This window comes from Neomonachus schauinslandi, chromosome 7 (genome assembly GCF_002201575.2).
Source record: "Neomonachus schauinslandi chromosome 7, ASM220157v2, whole genome shotgun sequence".
Lineage (NCBI taxonomy): Eukaryota > Metazoa > Chordata > Mammalia > Carnivora > Phocidae > Neomonachus > Neomonachus schauinslandi.
This window is the reverse complement of record NC_058409.1, coordinates 72,240,512-72,254,033: the sequence shown is the minus strand read 5'-3', so window position 1 is coordinate 72,254,033 and position 13,522 is coordinate 72,240,512. Positions and strand designations below refer to the sequence as shown.

Sequence of the window (13,522 nt, the reverse complement as noted above, 5' to 3'; positions counted from 1 at the left end):
GAAATAGTCTATGATATCTACAGAGTTAGTTTTACAGTACCATATTTGCATCTAATACAGTGTGATAGATAGGCCTTGGAAATCTTAGCCTGCAGGAAATGATAGCAGTAGCAGAGATCATTGCTGCCATCACTAATAACTCACACTTATTGAGTGTGACAGGCACAGACACTTATCTGTAATTCTTCACAGCAGTTTCAAGAAGGAGGAACTATTATTAATTTAATTTTATAGATGAAGACATTGAAGTTTAGAGAGTTAGGTAATGTGTCTAGGGTCAGCAGCCCATGAGTACTTGGACTTGAAGTACTCGCTATGGCCATATAATGACATGTTCCAACTGAAGGGAGATTGATTATGCCCTAGACTAGGGAGTATACGGAGAAATATTTTTTAATAGAAATCTTTCCTTGTATGGTTTCCAATTCTGTGCCCTATCTATCTGCATAATCCATACCTTTCTTACTAAAATAATCAGAAGGCTTTGCCTTGAAGAGTTTTAGAGGATACAGTGGCCACTTTTCTTGTGATAAAACTCCTGTCTAGAGATTATGATCTAGAGATTGAGATCTCTGCTACTTGACATACTGTGCTTGGTTTGATAGTCTCCAAGGTTCCCCCTAAGGGTAAGAGGATATAATTTTATGTTGTTTCAGGAAGCCCACTGGTGACCTGTACAATGCCTTTTTGGATTGATACTAAGAGAATGTCATGACAGTCAGGTACCTGGTGTGCTAGTTCATGGGCTATGACTTTGGTGACCCATAGTTGATCAGAAGCAGAAGAAGTCTTAGTATCAAAGAGCAGTGATGTCTCTTCATATGTGATGAGGCCCCAATTTTCCATGGCTCCAGACTCAAAGTCAGGAATGGCAATTAGATCTAAGAAATAAGAACAACCATATTTGATCATTATGGCTTGTGCACCAGAAAAGGGATTTGCTTCCCCCCAAATACATTGTGATCCTTTCATGTATAAGCAGACTTTCTGAAAAGGTCAAGACTATTGTAACATTGACGTGGGGTCTTATAGTTGCACCGAAAATAATCAGCACCCATTATTAAGCAGCACTAATTCTATCAATACACTTTTGGTTGTAGCTGAAGTAACCTGCTGATATTTAACCATTTGTTTCTAAATGTGCTAAACTCAACAAATACCTTGGGTGCACTAGTGCTAAGAAAATGATTTCTTTAAAAACACTCATATTGTATTTTATATTACTACTACTCAAAAGCATTGAAAAGTATCAAATAACTTCTAGTATGTTTGAGATTCATCAAAACATATAATGAACTCATTTCTATAAAAAAGAGAACAATATAGGATCTTAATTTCAGGAAAACATCTTTTAGGAGCAATCTCTATTGTCAATGTTTCAATTAATATTTAAAGAATGTATGGCCTCTATTATGAGCAAGTGTCCTTTCTAAGGCAGTAGAGGAAAAAAGCTGTGGGCATCAATTATTTCTGACCTCAATTTCCTTTTCAACATTGATATTTTCTCTACCTCTTAACAAAGTCTTGAGGGAAAAAAAGTGAAATTTAATTATCTTTAAGCAACTCAGGTATACTGTATATTAATTTAGGATATATCTGTGTGTGTGTGTGTGTGTATGTATACCATTTGCCATTGATGTCATGCAAGTTAGAAAATTCCTGGCTAATATTTAATCTTGGAATTTTTACTTTTTACTCTGCTAGGCCATTTTGGAAAAAGTACTGTTTGATTAAAAAGAAAGGTAATTTTTTTAAGTTGAAATGAACCAAGTCACTTGGCTTACGATTACATTGTCTGGAATTAATGCTGGTTAATTCTAGTGGATAAAAACAAATACTTAATAAGACAATCGAAAGTAAATTAGCACTAATAAAGATTAGTATTCATTAGTACTTCAAATGTGGGAATAATTCCTTTTGTAAATTGCAGTGATGATTTTATATTAGTTGGATAATTTCCCATAGTTATTAGAGATACTTATATCTGGTTTAATTTTTCTTAAACTGCACCCTTCTTTTCAGTTTTTTAAAATACATTTCATAGGGGCACCTGGGTGGCTCAGTCAGTTAAGCGTCTGCCTTCGGCTCAGGTCATGATCCCAGGGTCCTGGGATTGAACCCCGTGTCATGTCGGCTCCCTGCTCAGCAGGGAGTCTGCTGCCCCCTTCCTCTCTCCCTCCCTGCCTCTCCCTGTTTGTGCCCGCACATGCTCTCTCTCTCTCTCTCAAATAAATAAAATCTTAAAAAAAAATACATTTCATATGATCTTCAAGGTTGCATTGTTCAAGAGCAACGTAAGATTGTTGATGGTTATTAGATCTTTCCTTGACTTTTGACATAGAGGACAATGGATTATGGTAAATTTAGCATATCTATACTAAAAAGCATATAGAATCTGCACTATAATAAAGCACTGAGACTTAGGAACTATAAGAATAAGCCCCTGGATAAGTCTTTCGATGGTCTCTTATACCTCCTCTAAGGAAAAATGTCACAGATTTTGGGGGTAAAGAGGAGCAAAGACATGATAGGGAGTATGTTTTAATGTCCCCAAGGGAAAAAAAAGTTGGTCACTGTCAGAAATTCTAAAAACCAATCTACATATGTTATGAAACCTAAGTCATGGTTTAATGTGTTCTGCAACATTATTAAAATCATAACTTTTATTTTTTAAGATAGAAAATTAAAACCAAGATAGACTGTGTGTATCTTCCTATGTAAAGATCTACTACTATCACATCAAATCATCTATTTCCTCCAAGTCTTCTTTTATTTTTAAATCTGTGCCACATTCTTATCTTCCAACTTCAAATGCACTATAAACAGAGGGACAATTTTCAGCCATTTACGTAAGTCTTCGGCAAATTTTATAAAAGATTGCTGGTCTTGTATAAATATGGCATAGAAACAAGTTGTATGCTCTGGAAAATTCATCCAATTAAATCTAACATGCGATGCAGCTATTTTAATGTGAACCTGATAAAAGAATAAAATGATCCACACTACTCAGACTTCTCATAAATACTTTCTTTTCTACACTCAAGAACCATCTCTGAGGTACAAATTATTGCTTCTTGGGCTAACTGAACCTCTTCAGTACTCATTTAAATCACATATAAAGACCAAAAAAAAATCAAAGCAAGGTCTATAAGCAAAAATAAATACAATGACATGGAATTTGAACCTACCTAGTTTGGGGAGTGGATAGTTGATATCAAAGTAATTTTCATAAAAATCAAGTAGCTTTAATGATGCTTCCAAAGCATAATGTGTTTGACTCCATTTATCTGGGGATGCATAGACGGACACCTGGAAATGTTGATCAGAAGAAGTGGTCTTTGAATGTCACAAATCCTTGGCACAATTCCATTCCTAACAACCCTCACTCAAAGAAAGGTAGACTACATTTTTCAAGAAATTACTGTAATACAATTAAGCATGTTTTTGATGGGGATAAGATGTTCCATAAAGTATTAAACAAAAATCAGTCTTAAAAATTATAAACAACCCTGTGTCTCTTGTTATAACCCATTCCCTAGGTGCTAATCTGTAAATTTCAAGCTATATGAATCCACTATATCATGAGAGCCCACTTGAGCTCATCACTATTATGCATTCTAGCACTTGAGGGCCAGTCTTCCAGAATTGTGTTCACCAGCACAAGTCAGATAAAACATAGGAGTATGAGTTGGAAAGCCTTCAAAATTTATTGGATCTACTTTCTTGTCTAGTTGACTTTAAACTCAAAAATCCCCAAATATGTTCCTTTACTCTCCCACAAGTATATAACACTGAATGGAAAAAAATAAAATTACATTCCACTTTTATTGGGTTTCAAGTATGGTGCTACTTTCATTTTATGATCTGCTTTCATGCTCTGAATTACCTGAAGTTCCTCAGAACTTTTATAGGAAGCATATATTAATAGTTACCATTTTTTGATGGCTTATCAGGCACAGTGCCAAATATGTACATGTGAAATCTAATTGAATCCTCTCAACAACCTTATGAAAAGATGGAAACACATGGAAATTAAGTAACTTGCCCCAAGTCAGAGCTGGGATGTGAAACCCAGGAAGCTGACTGGAATATGCCCTCCTGAAGTTAAGTACCATCAGGCTTTTCATATGTCTGTTATCTATGCAGACTCTGGGTGCAGAGCTGCTGTGTTATGTATCTAGATGCATTACTCATAACATATATCTACATATCCGTAAGTATAATATGTATATAAATTGAAATAGCCATTTTATAGCTGTTTTTCATGAGCATTATTTTAGGGTTCTTTGAATGTTTGTATGTCTATATTTGGTTCTTCAGGGTAAGGAGATGATGATGATGTCCCTACTGATATTTGCAAAACTCTGTAAGCTACCCATTGGGTATTGTAAATTTTTTCAAATAATGAAGACTCTAAAAAGTATGAAGTACCTCTCACTGAGGGAAAAAAGTTATAGAAAACAATTGGAAACAATGTGAATGTCCTAAAATAAGATGCTGATTAAAATTTCTTTTGGTACTTCCATGCAGTATAACACTAAGCAATTATTAACATAATATTATAGAAAGTTCCATAAAATGTATTATAAAAATATTATAGAAAAATTCAATGGCATTCAGTTCTTATGGCATATTATGGTGAAAATAGAGTTAAATAATCTTAAAGATTATTTTGTAAAAGGTATATACAGTTATTGTATACACTCTCATATACTGACATACATACAGAAAATACCTGAAAACTTACACTAATATTATCAGTAATTATATCTTGATGGTGGGATTTATGAGTAATTTATTTTATTTTTTGTCTATTTTGTGAAATAAGCATGATACTTTGATAACAAGAAAAAAAAAGTGTAAGAAAATAAAAGCTTGTTGCTCTCAGGACAGCGTATAAAATTAGAACCCAGTCTTACCTTGACTCCTGAGGAGGTGGTGCCACTCACAGAGTTGAAATCACAAACTATGTAAGCTACAAGGTATGTACTCATTTTTACCGTAGTTTCAAAATGATCTTCTAAGAGGCCTCCTTCAAGTTCAATTGTCTTAACCTACAGGAAGGGAAAAAAATAGTATTTGTAAATTGGAATATTTTACAACAATGCCTATGATTTAAGTTGGTGAAGGTCCTGACACTTTGAAGGCCACTTGATGACATTAGAGGAGATCAATGGCCTATCATAATATTCTGTGACCTCTCCTCCCTTTTTTTCTTTTACCCCTAGACTTCCTGTAAGACATCATGTACCACCTGTGAGATCCCAAAATGATGCCAAATCTTATTTTGTTGCTTGAAAGCATAAAAATATTTTAGATATTTCTACTTTCTTGAAATGCGGTAATCTCCAACACTGGCATAAATTCAAGTTCTGCACTTGTAAGCAAAAATATCAAAGAATGTCTCCTTTCCCTTTGTTTGTTATATAATAGATCTCTGTTGCAGAAGGAAATGGGACGCAAAACTGTGTGAGATAATTTTCATTATCTTTTAGTCCTCTTTTTATTTATGTGTGAGGTAGGTGTTATTTCACAGGTGAGGAAAGAGAGTCTCAGAAATGTTAACTGAACTGCCCAAGATCACGTGGCTAGTTCCACAGGAAGACCAAGATGTGGATGTGACCGTGTGACTCCAAAGACATTGCTCATTCTTTCACTCGCTGTGTGACAGCTTGAGTCATAGTCTTATTTTATCTTTGCTTCATTGATTCAGCAATGAAAGCAGGCAGGCCAAGGAGGTCATTAGTAATTTAAGCTTCTGCCTATCTACGGAAGAAGTAAGAAGTTTTAAGCCTACGGACTGGTCAGCCACATCTATCAAATTCACTGAGTAATTACCAAATTCTATCTTTATTTGCTCAGGATAGCTTGTCCCAGAGATGGTTTCCACCATGGTACAATGCCCCAAAATACTGAATGGATACAGATTCAGTAATCTGAAAATACCACTTTCTTCAAATTGGTAACAACTCTTTAGACTAGCTTTCCCCTCCCAACATCCCTTTCAAGGCATCAGGCTTGCAACAGCACTAACCAGGGATTGTCAAGCATGTTTTATCTATTTGGATAAGATTGCAGTTTGCTTTGGCAAGAGAAAATAGCTTGAAGTATTACCAGAAACTGTCTAGCCTACTTAAATGACAAATGTTTGTGCTATTTAATTCTACAGTATTTGATTCTAGAGAATTCTATAAAAAAATGAGGTCCTAAGTTTTAATAAAGTAGAAGACACTGACCAATACTTTGAGAAAGGTAGCAGTATATATAGGACTGCGCCTTACATATATATATCCTACAAGTTAACTCTGTAGAACAACAATCTCTTTTTTAGGGATCTGATTCAACCAGAATTCTATGAGCACATACTCCTACCAGAGGCAAGGATTATGGTAGAGGCCCGGGAGAGGGCATTTTGACTGTAGTCTTACGACCAAACTCAGTAAAAAATCAGTTAGTCAAGTGTGTTAGAGGAGAGAGGGGAGGAGGAGGAAGGCTGTGGGACACTGGGGGGACGAGAGTCTCTGACACTAGACACTGGTGGCAGGAGTGGTTAGGAGACGGTTGGGGTTCCCTCTGATTTCTCTCCCCCGCTGCCCCCCCCCCCCCCCCATGAAGATGTAGCACACGGAGGCTGAGTTTTATTCTGGAACCTGGAGCGAACCATGTAGATTAACATTGCCTTAAATGGAAGTGCATGGGGTGTTAGTGTACGGTCTTCCAGGATGATGATGTAATCTCCAAGTACAGAACACTTGTTGCTAGACTAGGATTTAGCTGTTTCTCAATATTGGCCGGACTTTCCTTACATAGCAAGTATCGCCAGCAGGTGTGTGTTCCTTTAAGAAATGAAGGGGACAAAGAAATGTCCCAAAGATATGCTGCCTTCCCTAGTACTTGTCTGGCTACCTCACTTCCCTTAAATCTTGTATTAACTGAGCAGACTGAGAACTTAGTATGTGTTGTTTCTCACCAATCCATAGCCCAGCTTAATTGTTGCAGCGATTGTCCAGAGAGTAAGATTGTAGCATGACTTCAATTGTCCTTTTTTGGTCAACCACAAATCCTGGATTGGGCATGTCAGTGAGAAGCAGACAGTGGAGCCAGTATTTGCTGGAAAGGTATGATCCGGAGAACTGGACAAGTCAGTTGAGGCAATGCAAATATTCAAGGATTGTATAAAATATTTTTAAAATATGCACTAATTTGTCTTAAATATGAGAAGTTGCTGGAGATTTCTAGAGATAAAAAAATTAAATTCTGGGGTAACTGGGTGGCTCAGTTGGTTAAGCGTCTGCCTTCAGCTCAGGTCATGATCCCAGGGTCCTGGGATCGAGCCCTGCATTGGGCTCCCTGCTCAGCGGAGAGCCTGCTTCTCCCTCTCCCACTCCCCCTGCTTGTGTTCCTTCTCTCGCTATCTCTCTCTGTCAAATAAATAAATAAAAATCTTTAAAAAAATTTAAATTCTAATATAATGAAACCACAATTATGTTTGTATCACATTTTAATGAAAAGGCTTTAAAATAATTATATCTTTATTTTACCCTCCATGATTATTCATATGAAAAATGACATTAATATAAAGCTGCTGGGAAAGAGACTGAACTGCCCTTAAATGAACGTACAGTTAGAAAGCAGACTTGGAGTTCAAGTAGAGGATCATTTTTACCTGGAAATGAGTAGGCTAATTGAATTGCTGTCTGGGTGATCAAGGAAAAACTAGGGTATGTGTCACGTGGAGTATTGTCACTTTTCCCGCTGATCTGCTCTGCTAATATATCAGAGCAAATACCTTTACCATCATGAAACAGAAATCTAGGGAAATTCAGTGTCTCGTGTTATCGACTCATTTCTCTCCTTCAACCACAGAGGCTGGTCACTGTGGAAGGCAGAGAGGAAAATGGGGTAGGGTCCCTTGCTGGCTTATGATGGCCCAGCTGCTTTCTGGGCTGCTCATTTTGCTGAAGCACGATCAGAAGAGCCTCTATTTTTGTCTCACTTTCCAAGTGGCAATTGGGAAATATTTTATATTTTGTCCAACATCACAAATGGCAAGGACATCATTAGTCAGGAAATATCAAATGAGGCCCGCAGTCAGCGGTATCTTTCAGAGTCTCTGAATTTTGAGTGCAAATAAAGGGTTCAAATGTCTCTTTCAGTTAAAAAAGTGTATAACTACCATAGATGATTTTCACAGATAATTTTAAGAATTACCCATGGAACTTAAAAAAAAGGGGGGACTTCTAAGTTTCATCAGAGACCACTAGAGCAGAATTTCCAAGGTGGAGCCCAAGCAGGGTTCTCTAGATCCTTCCCACTCTACATGTGGAGTCTGGACCAGCCGCAGTGGTATCACCAGAGAGCTTGTTAAAAAGGCAGAACTTTGATCTTCACCGGTGCCAAGCCGAATAAGAATCTAAATTTTAACAAGATCCTCGGATGATTCATCTCAACATTAAAGTTTGAGAAGTGCTGCTCTGGGTGGTTTTGAATTTCATCATTGGCCAAGTAACACAGAATGAAAAAGAACATTGTTTCCATATGAATACAAATCAAATATAAATCACGTTGGTTTTTTTTTTAAACTTCTGGTATAACAATGCCCCAACCAGAATGATGTTAAAATCTAGAAGGATTGGGGTTATTATATAATATGTAGATGGAGAAAACAAATTAATGGCTTAAATCTTGAAAACAAGAAATGTTAAAAAAAAAAAATACAACAAAGACCAAGGCTCAACTTGAGAATGATTCCCCTGAAGTTTCTGCAAGTGACAATACCTTTGGCATGTTGGAGAGTGCAATGTGTCCACTTTCTCTTCTTATCTTGATGGAAAAGTTGGCTTTAAACAATGGTTCATCAAAGCAAGGGAAAGCCATCCGGGCTTCAGTTGGCTCAAAATCTGTTACTGCAATTATTCTGTGAAATGAAGAAACCACCGGCCAGAATTTCACAAGTGAAATCAAGAAAAGAAATGAACTATACCTTCAGAATACAGCTTATCAAACCTGGAGGTGATATATTTGACTTCTCAAACTTCTCAAACTATAATCTTAGTGAATCTAGGATGTCTTTTTAAATAAAACAAGGGTAAAATTTTGTTTAGTACCTGCCAATCATGAATAATGCACAGTGCTGGGCACTCTGCTTCTATGACCTCTTTCATACTCATAGTAGGCAAGGATATTGAGACTCAGAAAATCTGAGTAACCTTACCAGGTTCCTTAGCTACTAAATGAGATAGGTATGCCCAGTCAATTTGATGCCAAAACTGACTCGGATATTAGTAGTTAAGTACCATCTCTCAGGAGGGGGCTTCAGTCAGAGATTTGAATACTTGTGAATGTGAGTGATGTCTTAGGTTGTGTTCTCAGAAAGCAGACCCTGCTTTATTAAAAACATGCCTCCAGGAGACGTTACGGAGGTAGGGAAAGAGTGAAGAAGCAGGATAGGATAGAAGAAAAAGCCAGGCTGGATCCAGCTTCAGTCTGATCTCTGGGGAGCTCTGGAATGGAAATTACACCTTTAAGTTTTCCCCTGAGCTAGGATTTCATATTTTGTACACCCTGGGGGACCTAACTCCCAGGAACTTCTAGCTTTCTCTGCTTGCCAGCAAAGTAGCTCCAGTCCTGAGACTATAATAGGTACATAGACATTCTGACAAATCTCTATACCCCATCACCTTGATAATGCCTGAAATTGTATAATTACAGATTTATTCTTTGGACTTAAAGCTTCAATTAAGAAACAAACCTGGAGTGCAGACTTTTATTGGAGAAGGAGGGGAGAATAAAAAATCTCTAGAGTCAGATAAAGGGTGAGAAGGGCCAGGAGGGAAAAAAAAACAGGAGGTACTGCCAGGCTAATTTTGTCAATTTACTTTGTTTTTATAATATAGATTGGAAAATGAGGCTGGGGATTGGGATGATTTGATTTGCTTGGAACTTCAGGCTTTATTTGGATTTGGTAGCAGCTACTAAAAGTATAAAGGAATTCCACATACCTGGAATAATTTTTCACAAATGTGAAATTTTGTTTATAGTAAGTCTACAGTAGGAAAGTAAAAAATTTAATATTTTTTTCTGCTACTTGCACAATTAATTTTAGCTCTGTGTGTAAAGTAGTGACTTCTTGCTTCTCAAAGAACTATTGTTGACTGGATTATTTTTATATTTTAGGTTAAGTTGTGTGTGTGTGTGTGTGTGTGTGTGTGTGTGTGTGTGAGAGAGAGAGAGAGAGAGAGAGGGAGGAAGAGAAAGAGAGAAAGAGATCCATGAGTCTATTGACACTGTGCTGCAAATCATCCTATGTGTTAGATCTACTATGTAACTGAGGATGAAGAGAGCTAATTAATCACAAGAAGAGCCAGAAATAGCCTGAAGTTGGTTATGGGAGACATGTTGAAAAGTCCTCCAGCTTTACTCAAAGAAAAAATCTCCCTCTCCAGTTTCCCACATCTCCCAAAATTATATCCTTAAAAAGTATTTCCTTGCGGTGGAGTCTTTGTCACTTGAGAAAATGAAAAAAAGCCATGACTGGTCACATGTTGTTAGTGAGAAGTTGATGATAAATTCCCTATCTAGTACTGTGCTGGCTGAGAACAGACCCTTAAGAATTGAGGCTGCAATGAGAGAAATGTCCCAAAGGGAGGGGCAAAGACATGGGCTTGGGGAAGTGCTCTCCTACAGACCACTGAGGCCTGGGGGCAGGGGGCACATGAGTCCTCAGAGGGTAGTGAGATCACCTAAGGTGGGAAAGAAGAGATATGTAGCAGACATTGCTTAAGTCACCTACTCATTCCCCTTCTTCAATTCCAGTGGAATCCTGATTTTACTCAAGAAGACAATGTGTCCAGATAAAAGAATCACCTCTCAGAGTCCCTTGCAACTCATTCTGGCCTGACTGAATTCATTGGGTAGGAAAACTTTGTAAAACCCTCAGCTGGAATGTTTCTTTTTGCCTTTTTCTCTCCCCTCACTTCCCCCTGCTTTCTGCCTACAATGTGAACTTGATGCCTAGAGGTACAGAAATCATTTTGTATTAGGAGGAAAGCCATATTCCAAGGGTGCTGAGCAGAAAGATAGAAGCGGCCTGGGTCCTGGATAGCACTGAAGAGTGCTGTAGAAAACCTGGCCTGTCCTGTTTCTAGACTTCTTCTTGCATGAGAAAATAATGGCCCCCTCATGTGGTTAAACCATTGTATCTGGGTTTCTCTAACTGACAGTTGAGTGTCACAGATCAAAAGTGGGAAAGCACTGAAACCCTCCCAGATGGACCCTGGCCCTGGACAACCAAAGCATCCACTCTATGAAGAATCACTGATTCCTCTCTTTCTCTAATTTCACATAACTGTCAGAAAATTCTGTCTGTTTTACCCTCCAAAACAAATGCCACGTTCAATCACTTCACTCCATAAGCACTGCCCAAGCCACCCTCATTTCTTGCCCACACCACTGCAATGACCTCCTAAGTGATTACTGTCCTCTGTGTTCCCCTCTCTGTAATGTACTCACAACATACACTCGAGCTTTATGGAGCATACATCAGATCAGAACCTCCTGATGAATCCCCACCGCACTGGAGGAAAAGCCTAAACTCCGTACAAGAGGCTCAAAGTCTTTGCCTGATCTGACCCTTTTCTACTCTATTTATCTCCTTTGTCACTGTCCTCAAGCCATGCTAGTCAGTCAGCCCAACCTCAGAACCTTCACACTTGCTGTTCCCTTGTCTGGAGATACTCTACCCAAAGATGTCCTCATGATTTTCTCCTTTTTTCAAATAATATTATTTTCAGTTTAAATGCATCTTCTTAGCAAGGACTCTCCTGACCACTTAGATCAATGAGTTCCAATCCCCAGCTACACTTTCTTTCTATTACAGCACCTCATTTTATTTCCTTTATAGCATTTATCATTTACCTTGTCCATTTAATTTATTTTCTTGACCTGGTTGTCTCTTCCCACATACCTTACCGCTGTACATTCAATGCCTAGAACAGTGCCTGGTACTTAGCAAGTGCTCAATAAATGGGAGTTCATTAAATTGATCCTATTTCTCAATTCTCCAAACAGACTTGTTTCTGCCTCCTGGATTTGAGTCATGCTGTTTCTTGGGTAATGTATACACACTTTCACTTCCTTTCTCTCAACCCAAATCTTACTTGTGTTTCCTTCTGGTCTCAGATCAAGACTCACCTCCTTTGAGAAGTCTTCCGTATGTCAGCTTTCTGTGTCATGACCATCCTTCCCCCTAGCACAACAACATATCTGTCTCAACACAGTCACATACTGCTCTCTTCTCCTAGTCATTCTCCCTCTAGTTGTTTATGCCTCTGCATTCTGTGTTCTCATCTTGACTGAAATTTCCTTAAGAAATAGCAGAGCTTCTTCTTCTAAGTTTCCATGGTTTATTGAGCTTTTCATACATGACTGCTGAAATGTGCTCCTGGCAAAGAGAGGTAACCCATAAGGAAAGTATCACTAAAGACTAAACAGCTAGAGCGATGTCTTACCTTGTTTTACCACCACGAGTTCTGTATGTGCTTTTATAAAACCCTTCAAAACCATTGGCTAACTTGGCCTGGAAGTTGATAGCCACAGAGTATCTCAAATCAGCCATTAGTTTCTCTGGAACCAACAGTGCAATTTGTTGATGAGCAGGATAACTCAAAACGTTCAGCTTTTTTCCTGGTTTCCTGTATCTCAAATCTTCCTCTGATTGAAGGATGACATTCATGACTTCAAGGTCTTTGCTGTGCAAGATGATAAATTGAGTGGCATCTCTGACCAAGACTTCAATCTTCTCAAAACCAATGAAGTCCAATGAGGTGAGATTTGGATGGACCAAAAGGTCATAGTGGAGGGGAATTATCATGCTGGGGAGCCTCAGCTTGTTCCAAGGAAACGGTTCCCCATTGGTGGCTATGGGGAAAGCCCTAGGGTCCTTATTGAATGGATCAGTAGATGACATTGAAAACTGAGAACAAATGCACATTTGGGGCATGATGGTTGAGCAGTAAAATCCCATGTAAATATTAAATAGCAGTTTTCTGCATGGATTAGCCATTGCAGAAGAATGGATACTAAATCTATTCTGTAGAAGACAAATTAATACCCAGGCTAAGTCTCATAATTCTCTACAGCACTGTACCAGCTCCAGTTACGTCACACAGGATCTGAATGATATGTTTCAATAAGTGGATTTGATCTAGAAGGAAAAAAAAAAACATTCATAGCATGTAGAAAAAGAATTCAATTAATCAATAAATCCTTAAAAAATAAAAGTATATATGTGAATGGAGAAAACCTGCTTTCATAGAATCAAGCCAAATAACCACACAATAAAGTGGAAATTGAGCTATCATCTGGTTATTACAAAAAATCCTGTAGAGGCCAAATGAAAGGACTCTGCCTTAAAATTACATGTATAGAATTCCCTCTGCATTCCTATGCAATGAACATCAGGCAGGTATGTAAATTCATTGCATGTTAAATGTTTTTAACATTTGGCTACATCATTCTGGCT

At 37.9% G+C, this 13,522-nt stretch overlaps 1 protein-coding gene across 1 annotated transcript in view; it reads right to left on the bottom strand.

Annotated features, from left to right (window-relative positions):
• The window catches only part of ERAP2 (endoplasmic reticulum aminopeptidase 2), a 38,013-nt gene extending 24,941 nt beyond the window's left edge, over nucleotides 1-13,072 (bottom strand). The window contains exons 1-5 of the mRNA XM_021699218.1: nucleotides 12,510-13,072; nucleotides 8,779-8,917; nucleotides 4,920-5,054; nucleotides 3,189-3,309; nucleotides 727-881 (exon numbers count right to left, since the gene is read on the bottom strand). Coding sequence (XP_021554893.1) covers nucleotides 727-881; nucleotides 3,189-3,309; nucleotides 4,920-5,054; nucleotides 8,779-8,917; nucleotides 12,510-13,063 — 1,104 coding nt within the window. The 5' untranslated portion in view covers nucleotides 13,064-13,072. The remainder of the gene's footprint in view (nucleotides 1-726; nucleotides 882-3,188; nucleotides 3,310-4,919; nucleotides 5,055-8,778; nucleotides 8,918-12,509) is intronic.
• Nucleotides 13,073-13,522: the final 450 nt, after the last annotated feature.